The sequence below is a fragment of the Scyliorhinus canicula genome, chromosome 19, assembly GCF_902713615.1.
Source record: "Scyliorhinus canicula chromosome 19, sScyCan1.1, whole genome shotgun sequence".
Classification (NCBI taxonomy): Eukaryota; Metazoa; Chordata; class Chondrichthyes; order Carcharhiniformes; family Scyliorhinidae; genus Scyliorhinus; species Scyliorhinus canicula.
Genome location: NC_052164.1, coordinates 44,710,772 through 44,733,663, shown reverse-complemented (window position 1 = coordinate 44,733,663; position 22,892 = coordinate 44,710,772). Strand labels below are relative to the sequence as shown.

At 41.3% G+C, this 22,892-nt stretch overlaps 1 protein-coding gene across 3 annotated transcripts in view; it reads right to left on the bottom strand.

Moving 5' to 3' along the window:
• Positions 1-22,892, bottom strand: part of gosr2 (golgi SNAP receptor complex member 2) — an 87,734-nt gene that overhangs the window by 40,560 nt on the left and 24,282 nt on the right. For 2 of the 3 annotated variants that reach the window (XM_038779862.1, XM_038779863.1), the window contains exons 2-5: positions 18,887-18,951; positions 15,501-15,609; positions 13,351-13,483; positions 5,923-6,063 (exon numbers count right to left, since the gene is read on the bottom strand). In XM_038779862.1, coding sequence (XP_038635790.1) covers positions 5,923-6,063; positions 13,351-13,483; positions 15,501-15,609; positions 18,887-18,951 — 448 coding nt within the window. The remainder of the gene's footprint in view (positions 1-5,922; positions 6,064-13,350; positions 13,484-15,500; positions 15,610-18,886; positions 18,952-22,892) is intronic. The other variant, XM_038779864.1, reaches the window with a different exon arrangement.

Genomic DNA, 22,892 nt, shown 5'->3' with positions numbered 1-22,892 from the left:
TGCATGAATAGCTGTCTTTGCAGCAAGGAGCATCTATGGAATCACACAACTGCATGAGTCAGTCACCAGAGGACAGTGAGATGAACAGATGGCAGGAGGCGTAAACCACATTAAGACTCGAGGCTTATGTGAAACAAAGTTGTACCGCTTCAGAGAGGGGCGATGGAACTAGTTGTGCATTTATCCATGTACATCACTCAATAGAAGATTCACATTGGATAGCCCGGCTTATTCCATCATAATTATAGTCCAGGATCACATCACATATATGGAGAAATAATTAAGATGCCAGCTAATTGTTGAAAAACTACTCTCGCGTAAGGAATGCTACAAGGAACTGATGTTTTCACATTGATATAAAATTTCAATCAATGTAGTCTCAAACTGGACAGTCTTTGCTATTTGTTATAAACAAAAACTACCGGCAGCTACCTTTCCAAATCTTCCCAGTATGGTCATGAGGTTATACGGCATTATAATATTCTTTCATAAAGAGTTCATTGTATCAATGTACTTTAAACTATTCACCTTTAGATCTCTAGCCTGTGGCTTCCGAGATCTAAGGTGAATTCACTCACTTATTTAAATGCAAGATGACTGCTGAGACCCATTTATCCAGTTTTCAGAATACTGAGTGAATTAGGTTATTTGTTTAAAATTGCCTCCTGCAGACATTAAAAAGCACACTATTGTTCCAGAAAGAGTGCATTTCCTTCTCATTTGTATTCCATCAGGTCAGCTTAGTGCAGATTAGAAAAAAAGTTTAAGGATATAAACTTATCCTTATTAAGTTTAATAATGGATAAGTATATTATTTATCCATTAAATAAGAATATTTAATGGATAAATAATATACTTATCTATTAAGAATAATGGATTCTTAATCCATTAAGAATATAAGAATGTCATCTGTCAGAAGTGTCTTGGTGCTCTGATCCTCATAACAACCATATCTTCAAAGGGACTGGGGAAAAAACAACTTTGACAAAGAGTCATCCAGACTCTAAACATTAGCTCCGTTCTCTCTCCACAGATGCTGTCAGACCTGCTGAGATTGTCCAGCATTTCTGTTTTTGAATCTTTTGGGGTTTGGGGTTTCTGGTGTTCACTGAAATGCAGAAATCCTCTATGCCTGATAAAGACTACAATATTTCACAACACTAACTTCTCTGTGCCTTGAAAGGAAAACTCAAATTATTCGACTGTAAGTAGTATGAATGGCAAATAACTAGATAAAGGGGAGAATTAATCCTTGTGAACTGTTCTCAGATGTTTTACATACATTTATCGTGGTTTACAGTAATTGCCCAATATCTTTACTACTACAATTTAAATATGATTACTATGGTTATTAAATGATGTGGCACAAATTTTGTTTTTAAAGACACTGGACAGAGTGGGATCCTTATCAAAATTAATTATTAAACAGTCTATATTCATTCCTCAGAGACTGGAAAGTGAAAGGGCGGTCACAGATTGAAAGGCACACAGCTCGTCAAGTTGTTTCAAGCAAGAAAGCAAGTGTTCGAAAATTCCACAAATAATAGTTATTAAAAGAAATCTGGTGCCAAGCAATAGACCCGCTCTAAACCTGCAATCCGTTTTCATTCAATAACCAAGATAGATCTAATCTTTTCAACTGTGGAAATCCAATTATTAATTATGAGAATTATATCAGCAGGCCAACGTGAAAGTTTGAGATGCTATCTTTCTTCTGCTTATGCATCCAAACAAAATACATTTCATACAGGAAGGAAGGAAGGCAGGCAATCACCCTGAGCTAGTCATGTGCACCTTTGTATCATTCTGCTTGAAATGGCACCTGCGAAGGGCAGAGCAGGTGCCCAGCCCATTTTCCTCAACAAACTGAATTGGATTGGATTTGTTTATTGTCACGTGTACAGAGGTACAGTGAAAAGTATTTTTCTGCAAGCAGCTCAACAGATCATTCAGTACATGGAAGAAAAGGGAATTAAACAAAATTCAAGAAAATGCAAGAAAATACATGAGAATACATAATAGGGCAACACAAGATATACAATGTACCTACATAAGCATTGGCATCGGTTGAAGCATACAGGGTGTAGTGTTAATGAGGTCAGTCAATAAGAGGGTCATTTAGGAGTCTGGTGACAGTGGGGAAGAAGCTGTTTTTGAGTCTGTTCGTGCGTGTTCTCAGACTTCTGTATCTCATGCCCGATGGAAGAATTTGGAAAAGGGAGTAAGCCGGGTGGGAGGGATCCTTGATTATGCTGCCCGCTTTCCCCCGGCAGCGGGAGGTGTAGATGGAGTCCATGGATGGGAGGCAGGTTCGTGTGATGGACAGGGCGGTATTCACGACTCTCTGAAGTTCCTTGCGGTCCTGGGCCGAGCAGTTGCTATACCAGGCTGTGATGCAGCCTGATAGGATGCTTTCTATAGTGCATCTGTAAAAGTTGGTAAGGGTTAATGTGGACATGCCGAATTTCCTTAGTTTCCTGAGGAAGTATAGGCGCTGTTGTGCTTTCTTGGTGATAGCGTCGACGTGAGTGGACCAGGACAGATTTTTGGTGATGTGCACCCCTAGGAATTTGAAACTGCTAACCATCTCCACCTCGGCCCCGTTAATGCTGACAGGGGTGTGTACAGTACTTTGCTTCCTGAAGTCGATGACCAGCTCTTTAGTTTTGCTGGCATTGAGGGAGAGATTGTTGTCGTTACACCACTCCACTAGGTTCTCTATCTCCCTCCTGTATTCGGATTCGTGGTTATTCGAGATCCGGCCCACTATGGTCGTATCGTCAGCAAACTTGTAGATGGAGTTGGAACCAAGTTTTGCCACGCAGTCGTGTGTGTACAGGGAGTAGAGTAGGGGGCTAAGTACGCAGCCTTGCGGGGCACCGGTATTGAGAACTATTGTGGAGGAGGTGTGGTGTTCATTCTTACTGATTGTGGTCTGTTGGTCAGAAAGTCAAGGATCCAGTTGCAGAGTGGAGAGCCAAGTCCTAGATTTTGGAGCTTTGATATGAGCTTGGCTGGGATTATGGTGTTGAAGGCAGAGCTGTAATCAATAAATAGGAGTCTGATGTAGGAGTCCTTGTTTTCGAGATGCTCTAGGGATGAGTGTAGGGCCAGGGAAATGGCGTCTGATGTGGACCGGTTGCGACGGTATGCGAATTGAAGTGGGTCAAGGCGTTCCGGGAGTATGGAGGTGATGCGCTTCATGATCAGCCTCTCGAAGCACTTCATTACAACTGACGTCAGGGCCACCGGGCGGTAGTCATTGAGGCATGTTGCCTGGTTCCTCTTTGGTACCGGTATGATGGTGAATGTGGCAGAGACAACAGTTAAGGGGCAGGGAAGCACTAAATTAAGATCCTTTCTCTTTGTGATCAATTTTTTTTTTTTTTTAAAACACCGCTTCTTCCATCCTCTTCTATTCATTGTTTTTTGTTTGTCAGTCTCCATGATTTTCAGTTCTTGGCTCACCTGATCCAAGGTTCGCATTCAGCCCTTACCTTGCTCCCTCTCACATGAGATGAAGTAATGCAACATCAGGCAAGACTATAATAATAGCACCTGAATTAGAGGAGATAGAATGCTATTAAAACTGAACAGTCTGGCTTCTAACAACAAAACAGAGCAGGTTAAAAAGAAATCCTGTTCTATCAATAGCCCACAGCTCAGCAGTGAAGAGGAATAACAGGTAGATGGAGTAGTTGACCTCTAAAGGTGGCAACTAAGAGGGAAGCATTCGCTTTCCAACTCTAGTGCTTGCGTTTGACTTTAGTGCAAAGTGAAGTAATAAAAGCTCTCGCTGTCTAGGTGCATACAAACAATCCAAACTTGGGCAGGCATAGATTACAGCCCAGTCCAGAATTATGATGCACTATCAATTCTTCTGCAGAAACATAGCCACCAACAGGGCTGAAGTATGAACAGGTGAAAGAGTAACTGCTGTGTACAGACTCTGTCAAACAACAAGCAACCCCAACACACTGTAGGAATAAAATCCTGTTTGATTACATAGGTTTATATCGCATTGATGAAATGCCATGATATTGTACTTTTTGAATTGGTTCTCCACCTTTGAATCATAAAAGGTCAATTTTGACTTAAAGCTAAACTGAAACTAATTAAACATTACCCACAAAAAAAACTATACTGCTGTAAGGTGTTTGTGCACGGCAGATGGGTGGAGGAGGAATAACATTTTATTAATGACCACAACAGGCAGATCATCCATCCTTTGACACTGCATCCTCCACACAACAGGAACACATTGGTGGCACAAAGTTGAGGTTGGGAGTGCTGAAGATGGAGAAGGCATAACAGTTGTCAGGTCAATCTGCTAAAGGCATCAATTAAATCTCAGCAGTTACATTTCATGAACTGCAAGGATTGCTTCACGAATTTTCTATATGTCATCAATAGGAACATGATTGAGCTATGCCGAGGAACAAATGCCCAGGATCAAATAAAATGACTATCGAGTCTGTTCATTAGCTTGCTGCAAAATGGCTTTGATATTTGACGCACTCGGCCATCCATTGGCTACTGCTGATTAGTGACAGTTACTTTGGATCGATGAGCCATGAGCAAAGAAAAACTGCAGAGATGATCTATGTTTTTTTGTGTGAGGCCTGGAGCTGTGAGAGTTATCTACGTCAAGGGGGTTATATCCCAATTCCGGCTTGTGTAGTGATGAATAAAATGATAAAAATGGTTTCTTCACCCAACAATAATAAGAATGATCAAAGGGAAAGACTCCTATGGAGCATTTTACCACCTGCAGCACTATGGATGCATTTCCTTTTGCAGTGTGTTGATTCTCAAACTGAAGGAGGAGCGTGGAGGATACTAAATGAAGATACGATACGGTCAGTTTATAATATAAAGGTCTAATTCCAGATGGAGAATTTAAAATAAATGGCATACAAAACATTGGTGTGAAAATAAAATGAAAATTCAACATCATGAACTGATCTTGTAAAATAATCAACAACAGTGTTAGAAGCTTAAGAGCCATTGAAAACAAAAGTGGCAGTTTAAAAGTACATATGAAAACAGCATTGTGTGGTACACGAACATAATGGCAATATTAATTATATTATATGATTGCAAGCTTAGGTTTTGTCATTTGCACCTTCACCAGCTGGATGGAAAGGAAACATGTGGGAATGTTCTAACCTGTCTAAAGAATGACACTTTCTCATCAGAAGTGCAGCCAAATTTGTGAACGCTACAAAGTTATTCCTCGCAGTTTTTAGAATATTGACTTCTAGAAAATCTACAGTCACTTCACCTTATTGAGACATTCGGCATTAACGCTTGCCTTTTGCACTTGTGAAGAAAACCATTGTGCAAGATGTATATAGAAACGTAAGACTTAGGAATAGGCCATTTGGATTTTCAAGCCAAATTAAAAGATATGTTGAATTTCACTTTGTTCATGTATGAAAAGTCTGGAGATAATTCTGGAAAGTATTTGTATCTGTGATTATTACAATGAGGATGCTTTGATCCTCTCCTCTACGTCAGGTGAATCATCTCTATCTACAAGCTCCGAAATGACAAACGCTGCATTACATCTGTGGAGTCAACAGGGCTTCAATATTGCTTTTCAAACGTTAAGCATTTCACTGCTACATTATTTTGTTGGGAATCATTAGGCACAAAGATGAGCTGCTCTTGCTGCTTTGACTCAAGATATTGAACTGACCATTAAATTAACAAACAAATCCAGTAAATTTAGGACTCCAGTCAGTAATGGGAGTAGGATAGCACAGCCCTACAGGACCACACCAGCCTATTCCTTTAGCAACCTTATTCAATAAAAATGCTATGAAATGTTGTGCTAAGTCAATGAAAGATAATTTGACATGAAAAGATTACAAATAACAGGATCCTTTTAGAGATCCTGCATGTTTTGTTTTTTCCCACCTTGAGAGTCATCCGCTGATCCCGCAGTCCAGTTAGAATAGAGGACCCGCTCCCCAGGAGATCATCCATTCCTTTGTGTGCATTGACTACAGAAGTGTTAAACTGCAAGGACTCGTCTATTGCTATTGAGGTGTCAGCATCCTGCACAAAAAATGGGAGGTCCTCATTACCCACTCCGATTCCTCTCGGTATCAATATAAAAAATGTATACGGTACAGTTCAGTACTTTATTTCCCAAACATTTAACTATTAGGGCAATTTTGCTTACAGGCTATCCTTAATCTGTGCTGGCATAACATATTTCCTTTTTCAAATAAAGGGTTGTGCAAATAATAAACAAATAAAAATGTAAATGTCAAACAATATGAAAACAAGAGACCTGTACTGTTACTGTAAACTGAGGTAATCGTCGACTTTATCCATATAATTGTGATACTACTGTTCAGGACCAAGAAAGAGAACATCTTTAATCATTTGCTTCACACAATTGCTTCACAGTTCCAGTGTCCCAGGTTCAATTTCCGGCTTCGATCACCGAGTGCGGAGTCTGCACGTTCTCCCCGTGTCTGCGTGGGTTTCCTCCGGGTGCTCCGGTTTCCTCCCACAGTCCAAAGATGTGCAGGTTAGGTGGATTGGCCATGCTAAATTGCCCTTAGTGTCCAACAAAAAAAAAGGTGAGGTGGTGTTACTGGGTTACGGGGGCTTAAGAGGAGGCGTGGGCTTAAGTGGGGTGCTCTTTCCAAGAGCCGGTGCAGACTCGATGGGCCGAATGGCCTCCTTCTGCACTGCAAATTCTATGATTTTTTGAATTTGTTCATATGAAAGTGCGTGTGTGATTCTATATTTGCACCACAGCTATGGTATTCGTGTCAACCAGTTTTGTGGTTTTGATTGAAACTTCCTGCTTCTCTCAAGTTAACGTTAGATGCAGACTCAGGATTTACCTTGCAACTTAGCATTGGTGTGAAGTGCAAACAATCAAACAAAATCTATGGTTGTAAGGATTAGACGCTGTTAAATGGAATTCAAATGTACTTCAGCCTGTTCATGCGGCGATTTGGTCATCGATACAAAATGGGCTGAACACCCAATCTGTACCAAGTTAGATCTCAATCAGGATAGTGGCAAGGATAATGAGACTGGTTACATTGTTTGTGGCTTTGGCAGTACGGGTGGTGGTAGTAGAAGCATTAGACTTCTTGTTTGCGGTCAGTATCGATTGATGGAAATACACATTTGTGGGCATCAGGGGGGGGGGGGGGCACTATTTCAAAAGGAGTAACTTGGTGGGAAAAATGGTTGCAAGACATGTGAAAACCAAACTGTACAATTTGTTGGAGGAATGAACTGTGATCAGTACAAGGTCTCTTCCAACGTCATGAAATCTCAAAGGGCCCAATAGAGGTATGTGACAAATAATCACAGTAAGAAGTCTTACAACACCAGGTTAAAGTCTAACAGGTTTGTTTCAAACAGGAGTGTGCTTAACCTGGTGTTGTAAGACTTCTTACTGTGCTCACCCTAGTCCAACGCCGGCATCTCCACATCATGACAAATAATAAGTGTAACAATGCTTTCAGATACTCCCAGCCAACTTTCAGTAAAACGACTTGGGTTCAGATTTTTGGGCAAAAAATATTTCTTTGTCTGAGGACGGTCAACATCCAGGACAAGAAGGGGAGTGGGGTAAAGTAGACTCCTTTAAAAAAACTGAGCCAATAATGGAAGTTTAACAAGGTCATTTTCTGGAAAGATATCAAATAGATTGAAGGGCCTTCTACACTCAAACCTATTGGCGGACCGATTGGTAATAATAATGTTTATTGTCATAAGTAGACTTGCGTTAACACTGCAATGAAGTTACTGTGAAAATTCCCCAGTCACCACATTCCGGCATCTGTTTGGGTACACCGAGGGAGAATTCAGAATGTCCAAATTACCGAACGATTCTCTGAAAATGGGGTTATGTCGCCACACCGGCGGGAAAACCGGCGCCAACGACTCCAGCGTCAACAGCCCCCCAAGGTGAGGAATTCTCACCTTTCTAGGGGGTTAGTCTTTCGGGACGTGTGGGAGGAAACCGGAGCGCCCGGAGGAAACCCACGCAGGCACGGGGTGAACGTGCAAACTCCGCACAGACAGTGACCCAAGTCAGAAATCGAATCTGGGAGCCTGGAGCTGTGAAGCAACAGTGCTAACCACATTATTACCATGCCGTCCACGATCCACCCTATTTAGTAACATATTGCATACCTCAATATTGCATCTTACTTAGTAAATTATCGTATTAATTAGTGTGCAAAGGTGAAAATATTGAAACCTCTCATGTGGCTCCTATCTAAAGGGAGAGTAATTTTTATTACACAGCATGAATTCACATTTATTTTACCACCAGATTACTGTACATCATTCACTTTACAGATATACAAAACTTTACTGCACTGGGAGATCTCGCAGGAAGATCTGTATTTCACACGGAGATTCAGATTGCCATTTTACCTTTATCACCTGATGGGCTGAATTCTCCGCCGTCGTGATTCTCCATTTTGCTAGCAGCCACGGTTTTCCCAACGGCATGGAGCTGCCCCTCAATGGGAAACTCCATTGACCAGCCGGCGAAACGGAGAATCCCGACGACATGCCGCACCAGAAACCCGCTCCACAGCTCTTGAAATGAATATCAGGACGAACAGATATAACTGATGTTTTGTAACCACACAGGTAATGCTCTAGTTTCTAATGCTACAACTCAATTCACAACCACTGCTTCCTCCGGTTACATAAACAAGCTGCAGCACACTGACGGCAAGAAAATAAATGGAGATCTGAATTTTCTAGTTCTCAATTTAAAAAAAAACTTTTAATGTCAGATTAGCTTTTGCAAAAGGCAATAGTAAATAACAATAACAAGCAATGCATGATCCTATTGCTTATGCAGTGGAAAGAATCAGCCTGCATGTGCTACCCACTGATTTGGTTCTGTTGCCAGAAGTAATGAAAAACTAATGGGTCCCAAGTGTGCAAACACATGTCAATTAACAGACCGTCAAAATAACCATCTTTAACAATAGCATCTAAATTTTGAAGAGCTTGAATTTGAGCCTGGAAAGGCAAGATACAAATACCATCAAGGAGAAGGGACATCAGCTACTCAGTGTAAAGGAAGCTTTCCCAACCAATATTTGCTTATTAGTGACAACCTATGAACAGATACATGAATATTTACCAACTCACCTACCTACATTGAGCTGCTTCTGAGGTAAGGAAATACAACTACCCTTTCTATCACTGGATGCCAGTACTTGCACAGTTTTTCCCAGCAGCATTGAGCTGTCAAATCCTACAGTTCCTTCGAGCTCCATTCCTTGCATTGCAATTATCACCTTTGATGTGGGGGAGCTTACGTGTTTCTGTCTTCAGAAAAGATTATTCATATATTTGCCCCATCTATTCTCACCCATCAATTCCTCTACTCCTGACCACTCGCTTTCCACGGCTCCCATTCCACACTTCTCCCTGGTCTCTCATCACCAACCTTTTACCAGATTCCTGTGATATCCACTACTTGCTCTCCTTGCTGCCCTCGACTCAGCTGTTGATCACTCTGCTAATTCACAGAATCTTTACAGTGCAGGAGGCCATTCGACCTCTTGATCTGCACCGGCTCTCTGAAAGAGACCCATTCCCCTGTCTCATCCCCGTAACCATGCAAATTTTTTTTTAGATAGCAATCCAATTCCCTACGAACAGCTCGACTGAACTTGCCGTCGTCACCACCCTCTCAGGAAGTTTGTTCCAGCCTCCAACCATTCTCTGGATGAAAACTATTTCCTCACATCACTTTTATTCCTTTTGCCATTTTGAAGATGCACCCTCTAGTCCTTGATGCTCTTGAATGGGAACAGCTTCTCTTGAAAGCCTCGATCACATGCCCTCTCGGCCTTCCTTTCCCCAAGGGAAACAGTCCCAATCTCTCTAATCTATCCTCATACCACAGTTTACTGATTTATTACAATTCTTCTTGATCTACAAACTGTTGTTTCTGGCATTGTTCCTCTGCCAAAGCTAATGTTGTTATTCCCTCGTTTAAAAAAGCCAAACCTAGATCCTTCAGTTCAGTCTGATGGCTGCCTCATCTGGCAAGTGTGTCTTTGCCTTGAAATTTTCCATCCCATCCTTCAATCATTCCTGGTTAGATTCTCCTCACCATGTCGTCTACTCCACCCACAATACAGAGAACAATATAGTCCATCCTTTTTGTGATTGTGACAGTAGATTGTAAACTCTCCTCAACCTTTCCATTGTGGTCTGTGGCGGTGAATCATTTCACCGTCTTCACCATCTATCTCCAGCATTGTCTCAGTAAATAGGAGCATATTCTGTTCGTTGGTTCACTAGAAGCCTTCTCCAACAGGGTGCCCTGCCAAGGTTCTATTTCCAACTGTCCGAACAGCAATCAAACCAGCTGCAAAGGCATGTCCTTCAAACATCAAATGGTCAATGTGATAAAAGTAGGAATTTTGGTTGTATTGTATTACAGGTGTTTGGTACAGCAAGGGTTAAAACCCTGGGTTGCTGAGTGTGTGACTGCTTTATGTTTCAAAAGAAATCTTAGTTTGAACGGCAAGTATATTTTGGGGGCCACGTGCAATTAAACCATGATAAAAAACTTGGGCTAATGGAATTTTGCTTTAAGGGGATTCTCTGTGGAGTTAATTAGATTTCAGCTTGGTAGGATGATGTAGTTACCAGTTGGAGTTAAGGCATCAGACATTTTGAGAAAGCAGAGCTGAATAAAGTTGTGTCCAGAAGTGAAGCGGTTTTGCTCTCGCTGCAGTTCAGTTAAAATAGATGAATGGTCTTTAAAGCAGTGCAGACTTGTCTAAGAATAAGGGGGTGCTGAAACAAGCAGATAAGCATCTCCAGAAGACATACAGCTCGAGATTCTGCATGGGCCTAACAGGAGTCAGATTGTTTCTGCAAAGCAGTTTCAAGAGATCTCTTTTTCTCAAAGAACATCTCTGTAAAGCAAGTATTCCTGAGTGCCGTTGGTAGTTAAAGTGAATTGAGAGATGAGATCGTTTTCCTTGTTGTTCAAGTGGGAATAAAGACAGTAATTAAGGGTATTGTATTCACTGTATTAAGTCGTATTGTTTAAGGGGTAACTGTCAGCTATTTATTGGTGTGATGTTAAAGATTTTAATATTGTGTTAGTAATAAAAGTTTGTTCTAATATACCATACTATTTCCCTATTTCTTTGTGTAATCACTCCTGGAGTGAAGTATCCTTTCCTCACAGTCTTACAAAATTAAAAAATATTGGGGTATCTGTCTAGTATCCTAGCCACTGTTGGAGTCTGGTCTGGGATCGTAATAGTCAACTCGGACAATCTACCTCCCAACATCACCATCTATAGCCGATATCCAGATTTACCTCGATGCATGCACTCTCAAATGCACAAACCTTGCTGACAATTATGCAGGGTAGAAGACTGAGTTTTGACCAGACCGCTGAGATAGCCAAGTCTAGAAGTAACAGAGACACTAATGAGGGTTTAACCTGCAACAGCACCTAGATAGGAATGGTGACAGGTAATGTTATGCAGATAGAAGTAGGTGGTCATGGTGATGAGGTAAAAGTGGTAGGGCATCTAGGTCTATCTTGAAATGTCTATATCCACCTCTGTAATATTCCTCACCACCTCCACTACTTTAGTGCCACTCCCACCGAAACATGATCCACACCTCACGTTCAATGTTTCTAAAGCTCCTGTCAGCTACCCAAGCATTTATTTCCACATTGCTGTGCAGAATTCTCCCAAGGGCATATTACTTAATCTCAAGCCCACTGATCTAGCCTGCAGCTTCCATTCCTCCCAATTGGACACACTCCTCAGCCAGTCATTCGGTTCTCAACATGTACACAGCAGCTTGAGAAGCAGCTACGCCCATTTTAGGACGTAGCTGCGGGTTAAATGTAAGAAACACAAGAGATTTCACAGCAAGGGTAAGGTGCTGGTCAGCCAAACCAAATAAAACATGTGGTAAAGGCCCCTCAGAAAGAATATTTCTCATGCACTTGGAAGAAATAATAGAACTTACATAATCAAACTAAACTATTCTACAAATGACACATTGGAGGAATTCTCCCAAACAATATCAGTGTGGTCCCTTGGGGGGGGGGGGGGAAGAGAGATTTTAGATGCCTCTGAAATAGTGAAAGCCACGAAATGGAAAGTATTTTAACAAGAGCTTCTTAGCTTTCTTACAAAGCAATTCAGAAACGGAGACGTATGTGTGTTATTACTACCACTGCAACATTACAGGAAACTACAACTTTCCACCTGAAGACAAAGCGGCCTGTATTTCTCCTCGGCCATTTCCACCACATCTTACCAGGTCCCCCTAGGTTACTCCAAGCACACCATCAATTTCATATGGCACTTTTCTACGCAAGGGCAGGAGGTGCAATACTGCACCTGCCCTTTCACCACCTCGCATTCCACCATTATAGGTTTCTAAAACTCCTTCCAAGTGAAACAGTGACTTACTTGCACCTCTTTCAATTTAATATACTGTATTTGCTGCTCATAATATGGTCTGCTCTACACTGGGAATACCAAACTCAGACTGACTATTTTGTGGAGCACCTCCATTCAGTATGCATGCATAACCCTGAACTTCCTGTCACTTGTAATTGTAATTCTCCACCTTGTTCCCACTTGGATCTTCCTTTTTCTGGGCTGCTAGTGTTCCAATGAAGCTCAACACAAGTTCGGGGAGCAGGACGTCATCTTTTGACTGAGCATTTTAAAGCCTTCCGGACTCGATGCAAAGTTCAACAACGATCATAGCCTCAACCCCCATTCTGTTTAGTGTATTTGTTTTTCGCTGGTTCACCTTTCCTCTTGGTTCTTCCTTAATCCCATTACATTGTATCTGAACGCCTGCTATCTTGCTGTTCTCACGTTACCGAGATACTCCTTTTGATTCTTTATTTATCTCATTACCACTCCCTTTGTTTTTTTACCATGAAACCCTTTCTCATTTAATTGTCCTGCACTCCACCCTATCACAAACCTTCTCTTTTGCTCTTCTTCCACACATCTCCTTTCACTTGCTCAAAATCCTCTGATGAAAGGCTGAAGACATGAAATGTTAACTCTCCACAGTTGAGTATTTCCAGTATTTTCTGTTTTTATTTCAAATTTCCAGCATCCGTAGAATTTGCTCGTTCTGGATTTCTTCGCTCTTGTTCTGGGCCATCGCCAAATCTCTGCATTACACCTCTGTGTACGGAGGTATTAAAGACATTGACCCAAATTCCACCATTCCACAAGGCAGAGCATTAGCTTTTCTTTATGGGCAACCAGTCTCACCAACGCCGTAAAAAGTGTGCAAGGTTAAATAGTATTAACAATTCCTTACATTGGTTGTGAACGTGCGAGACAACAGTTCCTCTCGCTCTCGCTCCTGTTGTTCACGGGTATACCGCTGGTGCTGGAAGTTCTTCAGAGCCGTTTGCAGGTGCTGGCAGTCATATTTCAGTTGATCCATTCGGCTAGAGGAGAGAAAGCAAGGGTCGGATACCAAATTTTAAAAACACAAGTTAATAACAATCAAAAAATTAATTCAGTGCAAAAAAACACATATGGCCGGCACTGTTCCAAGAAGAGTGTTGATCCCAACTATTTTAGAACCCATTCAGGGCACATGAACAAACATGAAGTAGTTAAGATAAATTATCTGCTTTGATAAGACACCTTTCACAACCGAAACATATCCCAAGACACTTCAAAGCCAATTATTATTTCTTAAGTGCAGTCACTGCTGTTTTGTAGGCAAACACAGGAGCCAATTTGCCTACAGCAACCCACAAACAGAAAAAACAGCAACCTTTTCCAAAAAGAAACTTGCTGCTACCTTCAAGAACTTTTTTTTTTTAAATTATGCAATCCAATAGATCCATTGATGCACATGCCTGGAAGGCTTGTGCTCTATGCAAGTTTGCTTATCCAGATGCACGTTGCTTCACTCTCTTAGAAGTTTCTTTATCGTTAGGAGCGAATGGGCAGGATAAAGAAACAGAAAAGAGAAAGAAGAAAAAATTAAGAAAAGTAACAACGTGCATTTATATCATACCGTTTAAATGCTAACACCCAGAAGTGTTCAGTCCATTCCAGGGTTACCCCACTTTTGTGTCAATGTGCACCAGAAACTATGTATTGATGCAAACATAACTGAAGCCCAAAAACAAACTTAACAAAGTTCCAAAAGACTTCACCTTAAACCATACCTTATGATAACCTTCGGGAACCAAGGCATCATTCAAGTCATTCATTTCTTCACCTGACCAGCTCTTCTTTAGATTTACAAGTTAAATTCTTCTTTCTGGTTTCATATTTCAGTCATAGCAATCTGTCACATCTTATGCTGCCCAGACTGTCAACGGCAGCTTTTATTTTCAGTAAAGGAAAGTGTCATTGCAAGTGCACACTTCCCATTGCTCACTTCATTCAGTGGATGCATGACTGGGACCCAGGGATAACTGGCAAAATATATAGCTTTCAAAATAACTAGTCCCTTGGTTATATAGTTATTTAGTGGCATAAATCTCATGCACCTCAAGTTTCCTCCAGGTCCAGATTTTCCTACTTCAGATCAGAGTTGTGCAGCCCTAATACAAGAGTGATTGGAGAGAGGGGGCATGGGGAAGGGGAGGAAGATGAAGGGTAAGATTCTCTGGCCTCCCCGTGGTATGTTTCCCATTGAAACCAGCCCAAGCTGCCAGGAAACCCGTGGCAGGTGTGCACCATCGGTGGGACTGGAAGATCTTGCCGGCATGAACAGCTGGAAAATCTCACCCGAAGCGTTGAGTTCATAACTACACTGGCCCAGAATGCGCTGCACAATCTGAAAAAGCAACACTGTACCCTGCCCTTCTGAATCATGCAACCTGAGAGATGATTTAACTTTGCAGCATACTGAAGCCCAGGGATGTGCTGGTTTAATTTGTTCTGGTTCTGATCAGTTTAGAAAATGTTTGCTTGTGGACTGGGGAATACATTTGGGTTGAGTTCAGAACCAAGATGATCCCTAATACGAGCACAAGTGAAGTCCTAGATTTCGATCAGAATTTATGACACAAAGCTCGGATTCAATTTTCCCAAGGCCGTTAGCAGATAAAGATAACCATAACGAAGTACTTAAAAATTAACAAAAAGGGAACAATTTAATGGAAAGTACATAATCATCATGAGATTTACAACTCTTTAATTCAGGGCAGCAATCAGAAAAACAAGGTTAAAATGGTTTATAGAGACATCTGTTCTGGGCTCCAATGTGTTTCATATTAAGATTCATATATTAGAAATATATATTTTAAGTATACTACAACTATCCTGTTACACTGGATTTGGGCACTGCCTTGGAATTTCCTGAATAAAAAACTACACAAACTCTCAATGCTTCATGTAGTTTGTTTAAACCTCGGGTTTTTGTGCAACAGTCAACATTTATCTCAATAAATAAGTCTGCAAAGGAATAATGATGAACATTAAAATGGCAATCACACTTACAGTTTGGCATTCTGCCGTCTGTTTGGGGGTTCTTTGCTGGTCAGTATTTCAAGTCGCTCCAGATTGCTGAAAATCTGATCTATTCTAGCTTGAATTTCATTTTCCACCACTACAGCAGTAACAAAATTGTCAGATCATTAAAACAATGCAAGAAATAATATGTGCAATACTCAGGTTCCTTAAGTCATACTGTAGCCATCTAATATACCAGCTCATCAGTATGTTAACACTGTGAATTTATTGGGTCAGCAATGGGTCAGTGGTAATGCTCTCGCCAGAATCAGAAGATTAGGGGTTCCAGTCCCACTCCTAGGAATCGACCACAAAAATTAAGGCAGGTACTCCAGTAAAACATAGAGTGCTGTTGTTGAAAGATCCATCTTTCGGGTGAGGCATTAACTGAGGTGCATTGGTTCTCTGAGGTAAACATCGGCCAGTGTATTTCCCACGTGATGCCACTATTTTGAAGCCAAGCAGGAGAGTTATCCCCAATGTCGTGGCCAATAATTACCTCAATCAGCATCACAAAAACATATTATCTAATCAATATCACATTATTTAGGAACTTGCTGCATGCAAATTGACAGCTGCATTTCCTAGATTACAACAGTAAGAAGAAAAGTACTGAAAGAAAAGTAATGAAAGCACTTTGCAGCCAATTAGGACATCCTAAAATAGTGAAAGGAGCCATGCTAATGCGATCTCTTTCTTTTCTGTTAGTACCCACAAGGTCTACTGCTATGGGAGGAGCTGGTTTAGCACACTGGGCTAAATCGCTGGCTTTTAAAGCAGACCAAGGCAGGCCAGCAGCACGGTTCAATTCCTGTACCAGCCTCCCCGAACAGACGCCGGAATGTGGCGACTAGGGGCTTTTCACAGTAACTTCATTGAAGCGTACTCATGACAATAAGCGATTTTCATTTCAATAGCAAGACAACTCTATATTTGGGCTTTAACATATGAAAAACCATGGTGAGGGAGGAATTCTATGAACTTTAAATCCTGAATTATGCAAACTCCAATTAAGAGAATATCAGGATGCCTCCCTGATGGCTCAGTTGGTAACTTGCAACTAAGACGCACAGCCCACGAGGCTCAATTCCAGTCTGCTGAGTTAAGTGATTTAACCTGAAGTGGCAGTAAGGGATACTACAAACTGGCCTAGTGTCCTGGGTGAACAAGAGGAAAAGCAATCAACTAGGGCCCCTGCTCACTGCTATTCAATTCCTGCTAAACAAAAATGTACCTTGGGCTAGGACAAGATTTGGCTCCAGGTTCAGCACACCATAAGTCTGGGAGTGATCACATTGGGAAAATATAAGGGGATGACTATTGCAAGGCTAACGAGACCCCAGCAGGAATCAGTAACTTCAGGAGGCGGCAGAGTCGGATAAAATCAACCAAGCAGAAACAGAATGTTTGTAGCTACTGCACAAAGTCAAAAAATTCTGCTTCTCTTCAAAACACACAGCCCTTGAAAAGTGCTTTTCTCTAAAGAAAAGCAATGAGTTCCCATTTACCTGACATCCTGGGGGATGAATGGACATACCACAACATACGGCTGCCAATATCAATGTCATATGGCAAACAGTCAGCAAATTTTTAATATTTCTTTCCTGATATATTATCTATATATTACGCAGCAACATGTAAACACATATTATTTGAAATGTATTCATATACAGAGTAATTTTACTAGCAGCTGTTACATGCTGCACGTATTGACTAGATATGTATTGGAAACGTTGTGTAGCAGCAAAACGATGGGAGCACAAGCTTCTATTAGGGCAGCGTGAACCGGGATTGCACACAGCAATCCATCATTATCCAGATGATGGTCAATTACCACTTGTCATAAATTAGTGTTTATCTGAGTGATGTGCTGGCAACTCAGATCAGCCTTTTACCTCTGGAGACTATTTTTAGGGCCAATCCAGACTGTCAGCCTGGGGACTTTACCTGAAATTAGTGCAGATATTCTGAGCAGCTCCGAATGGCCTCAAGTCCATAATGTGTAATTGTCCATATTCACTGGAAATACCAGCCTCCAGTAATGATAAATGGAAATATCACGCTGGTATATTAGGTGCTGCTTTTCTGAGTTTAGGGTCAGTGTGACACATTAGGCAAGGTGCACTGATCTTAATTCATATTGAATCTACCCTGCATCAGACCCGGAAGGACTTGCAGATCTAAAAAACTGTAGCAGTGGTATCCTAATCTTGATGTGGACAAAAATGTCACCCCTTAAATAAAACATACATTAGGACCCTCTTCAAATCCATTTAGTGAATTTGGAAATGAGACAAAGAAGTTCCAGTGACTTCAAGGAATCCTGCACAAAGCCCCACAGAGCACAGGCACCTTGGAGCAAATTTATCGCTGTCCCACTTTCCAAGCAGGTTATAACAAAGGAGTTCTAAGAATGACTCAAAACGTTAACTCTGTTTCTTTCTCCACAGATGCTGCCAGACCTGCTGAGCTTTTGCCAGCATTTTCTGTTTTTATATCAAACCGTTTGTTTTGTGAAAAGAAATTTCAAGACAAGAGACTGTGATCTGTTCGTCTTTTTTATCACAGGACATATGAGCCAAGCCAAGCCGAAACCCATCTCTTGAATTAGCAGCACACTGAACATCGCAAAATAGTCAATGGCAAGAAAATAAATAGTAACATTATTCCTGGCCATACGACCACTGGAGAACATATTTATTTGAAAGCAAAGCTAGCTTTGGTTTATGGTTTATTACTTACCTAGGCCAGCTAGATAAGACAAATAGTTCTATTATATAGAGAGCAATGCATACTTAGCAGTTTTAACAAGGAAGCAAGCATATAATCCAGCTTTTTATGAAGGAGATAATGGGATTGTCAACACACCATATTTCTATCAATCATGGAGTTTAAGAGAATAACTCCCTCCTTTCGCCCACCACCCCATCTAATGCACCTGGACTGGCAGTCACTTGGTGCTTGGAGGCATAATTTGCCAATGAGCTCAGTGGCAAGGCATAAGACAGTCATACCAAGTGATTAATGACTGGTATAATGCCAGCAGGTTTTGTATGAACTAATCCACTATTCATCACAACAGAAGTAATACATTTTAAAGAGACAAGTTCAAAGTTACAACAGATAAACTAGGTCTTTGCAGTGCTCTGGAGAAATGTTAAACCTTTATGTAGAATTACTTTGACAAAAAGCAGTAAAAGTCCCTCTACAAGGCATGGGTTATACCACTGTAAGATGGTGATGTAATAAGCCGCCCTACCAGGACTGAAAACAATGGCATTATTTATTTTGGCAAAGCTTTGTGCCCACGTCACCTCCGCCCTGCCTTGGCACCAGGCTGGCTCTGTTTACATATCTTAATTATGAATACTTACAGTGAACAAACTGTGCGTCCGCCTTCTCCAGCTGCCCCATGTGGGTCTGCACCTCATGAATCTGCCTGTGAGGAGAGGCAGGAGGAAATGGGTGGGTTAGTGTCTATCTACAAACAAGGGCAGGGCCCAGAGGAAAGAGAATTTTTCCCCCCCGCTGTATTCTGTACAAGGACTATCAGCACTTAGAAAAACATGACAAAAGCACGAGGAGTGGCTCCATTTTCACAGCGCAACTGATGGCAGAGATAGAGAAAGACTGGAAATGTGTGATGAGTCGCTGGATCTTCCTGTATGGAATATACCTACAATCAGTAGTTGTAAGTCCTAGAAAACAAGACAAGTTAACAGGGTTAGAGAAAATGTTACTTCACAAGTAGGCACTGTTGGGAGTCATAGGGGGAAAAAAGGATAGTAACCTCAAAAGAAAGGCAATTGGGCAACTGAACCCACTTACTTAAACCAGTATAATAAAGTATTTTCAGCACAAAAACGGTCCGAGCATCCAGCAGTTTCACATTGGTGTTCATCTTCCTCACAAGCCTCCTTCCACCTATCTTCATCCAACCCCAATCAAGATATTCACCTATTTCTTTCTCCCTTGTTTTTATCAATCTTCCCCTTGAAAACTTCAATGTCATTCACTTCTTGTGGCAGTGAGCTCCACATTTTAACCACTCGCAAGCAGAATTATAGTCACAAAAAAAGATATTTCTGGTGAAGCACAGACACCAACTCCACAATTATACACCTGAATGTCACACAAGGACACAAGAGACACATGTACCATTCTTGAACTAGAGAGGTTAGAGTGTGGAGCTCACTACCACAAGGAGCAGCTGAGATAAATAATACCGAAGGAAGAAAGGAACAGAAGATTGTACTGATAGAGTCGGATGAAATCGGTCAATAGGAGATTTGTGTGGAGCATTAACACCAGCATGGACCAGTTAGGCTGAAGAATGTACAGCCTAGAAACAGGCCTATGTAATTTGATGAAAATGTGTCTTGTACTCAGGCGTTGGGCTATAAAGCCTTAGGAGGTACTAGTTATATCAAATTCTGATGTATTCGAACTCACCAGACCTCAGTCAGAGTACTACAGTCAGCTTCAGTGTTACCAAGTGGACAGAAGACCTAATTAAGCTTATCTGTGATGGACCCAAAGCAGAACAGAATGTTTTGTGGAAGGAGGCCATTCAGCCCTTCGAGTTTGCACCAGCCCTCGGAAAGAGCACCGGCTTAAGCCCACACCACCACTCTATCTCCGTAACCCCACCGAACCTTTTTGGCACGAAGGAGCAATTTAGTATGGTCAATCCACCTAACCTGCACATCTTGGTCTGTGGGAGGAAACTGGAGCACACGGAGGAAACCCATGCAGACACGGGGAGAAAGTGTAAACCCCACACAGTTACCCAAGATTGGAACTAAACTCAGGTCCCTCGAATACTAACATTTTTCATTGATGACCAGCCAGTAAACGATAGCAAGGGGACAAAGGAAACCAAACTTTAAAGTTAACATTTTAATATGCTGACGACAAGAGTGTAGACAAGAGAGGCTGCTGTTTAATTTAACCCTCTTTCTGCAGTAACGGGTTCAGCAATTTGCTCCTGACCAAATGCAGTAGCTTCAACACCATACACTATTCCAAAAAGTATTTTTTAAATAAAACTCAAATATCTTAAACGTGTTCAGAATTGAGTGAAATGCATGTTGATTATTTTAAGTGTGCCACAAGCACAGGTTAAGGAAGAAAGTAATTTAATCTACAGAAATCACCAGTGTTATAAAAAAACATAACTCAAAGAAACTGAACAAAGTAGAAAGTTAAACAAGACTTTGGCCCTTGGTAAATACTCAGTAGAAACTTTAACTTTTCTCTTTAAAAACATTCAGTAAGACAACCTCCCATGTTCCCCATTATTCTTAGTGGTACCTTACCTAATTTTGAGTGTCCCGAGCTTTACCTACCACAACAATTTACGTGATAGGAACTATATTATTCCCACCAGACAGACACATTTCAACTCAAGCCTACAACTTATATCATATTCAAAAGGTTGGTGAAATGGCAAATTATTAATGTACATACAAAAAGATTCAGGTCACCAAGACTGATCTAGCCATTGACCATACTGTGACAGAGAAATTAAATATTTCGATTTTTTTAAATGGTTGTAGAAGTGAAAACAGAGGCGCATAAGCGGAAGATATGGAAGTTGAGTTGCTGCAGAAATTTACAGCACAACCACAATTGGCAGAAAGGCCAAAGCAGAATTTTCTATACTTGCTATGAACTCTTTTGCAGGGGAAGAATCTTGGGTAGCAGAAAACAAAAACACTGATGCAGTATTCGCATATAAAAGCTAGTTCAAACTCAGAAGATTGTCATAGGGTACGATAATCAGGGACCAAAATTCCCAAAAAGAGCAGCTTCAGAAGGAATTTAAATTTTTTTTTTAAAATGGATATTGCCGGGTCATTCAGGACTACTTGAAAAACCACTGGCTAAAATACTCGAGGCCTTGTGGTTAATCCACATGGTGTGGTAGATGGTGGTGCAGTGATATTGTCACTGGACTTGTAATCAAGGTTTGAGTGAATAGGGCAGCGCGGTGGCACAGTGGATAGCACTGCTGCCTCACGGCGCTGAGGTCCCAGGTTCAATTCCGGCTCTGGGTCACTGTAGTTTGCACATTCTCCCCGTGTTTGCGTGGGTTTCGCCCCCACAACCCAAAGATGTGCAAGATAGGTGGATTGGCCACACTAAATTGTCCCTTAATTGGAAAAAATGAATTGGGTACTCTAAATTTTTAAAAAAAGGTTGGGGCGAATGTTCTGGAAGCACAGGTTCAAATCCCATCTTGGCAACTGAATGAATTTCAAACTTAAGTCAATTAATAAATCTGGATGAAAACTAATCTCAGTTAAGCTATCATCAAATGTCATAAAAACCCATCTAGTTCACTAATGCACTTCAGCAAAGGAAACTCTGCCGTCCTTAATGTGACGACAATGTGATCGACTCTTCGCAAAGGGTCTAGCAAGACATTCAGTTATGACAAACAAATGGGGTGGCATGGCAGCACAGTGGTTAGCACAGTTGCTTCACAGCTCCAGGATCCCAGGTTCAATTCCCAGTTTGGGTAACTGTCTGTGTGGAGTCTGCACGTTCTCCCCGTGTCTGCGTGGGTTTCCTCCCACAAGTCTCAAAAGACGTGCTTGTTAGGTAAATTGGACATTCTGAATTCTCCCTCTGTGTACCCAAATGTGGCAACTAGGGGCTTTTCACAGTAACTTCACTGCAGTGTTAATGTAAGCCTACTTGAGACAATAATAAAGATTATTATTAAACTGCAGCATAAAACCTGAACCAGATGGACTGCAGTGGTTCAAGAAGGAGGCTCACCACTTCCTTCAAGGGCTGATAGGGGCAGGCAACAAATGCTGTCCTTTCATAGAATCATCATAGAAACATAGAATGTACAGTGCAGAACGAGGTCATTCAGCCCATCGGGTCTGCACGGCCCTTGGAAAGAGCACCCTACTTAAGCCTCACGTCTCCACCCTATCGCCTTTATCCCCGTAACCCAACCTAACCTTTGTGGACACTAAGGGCAATTTATAATGGCCAATCCACCTAACCTGCACATCTTTGGACTTATCTCGTAGCAGCTGTTGTACCCATCTCCCTGAGAATTTCTGATAAAGTGATTACCAGGCTTTCAATTATATTCAAGCAAGCTACTCCAAAGCAAGCAATCATCCGTGGGCTATTTACAGGCTTATAATATGTATATATAAATGTGGCTATGACAGGTGAGGACCTTGAGATGATTGTTATCACTAAGGAGGTAGTGATGGGCAAGCTAATGAGGCTAAAGGTAGACAAGTCTCCTGGCCCTGATGGAATGCATCCCAGAGTGCTAAAAGAGATGGCGAGGGAAATTGCAAATGCCAATGATAATTTACATTAGTGATAATTTACCAAAATTCACGATAC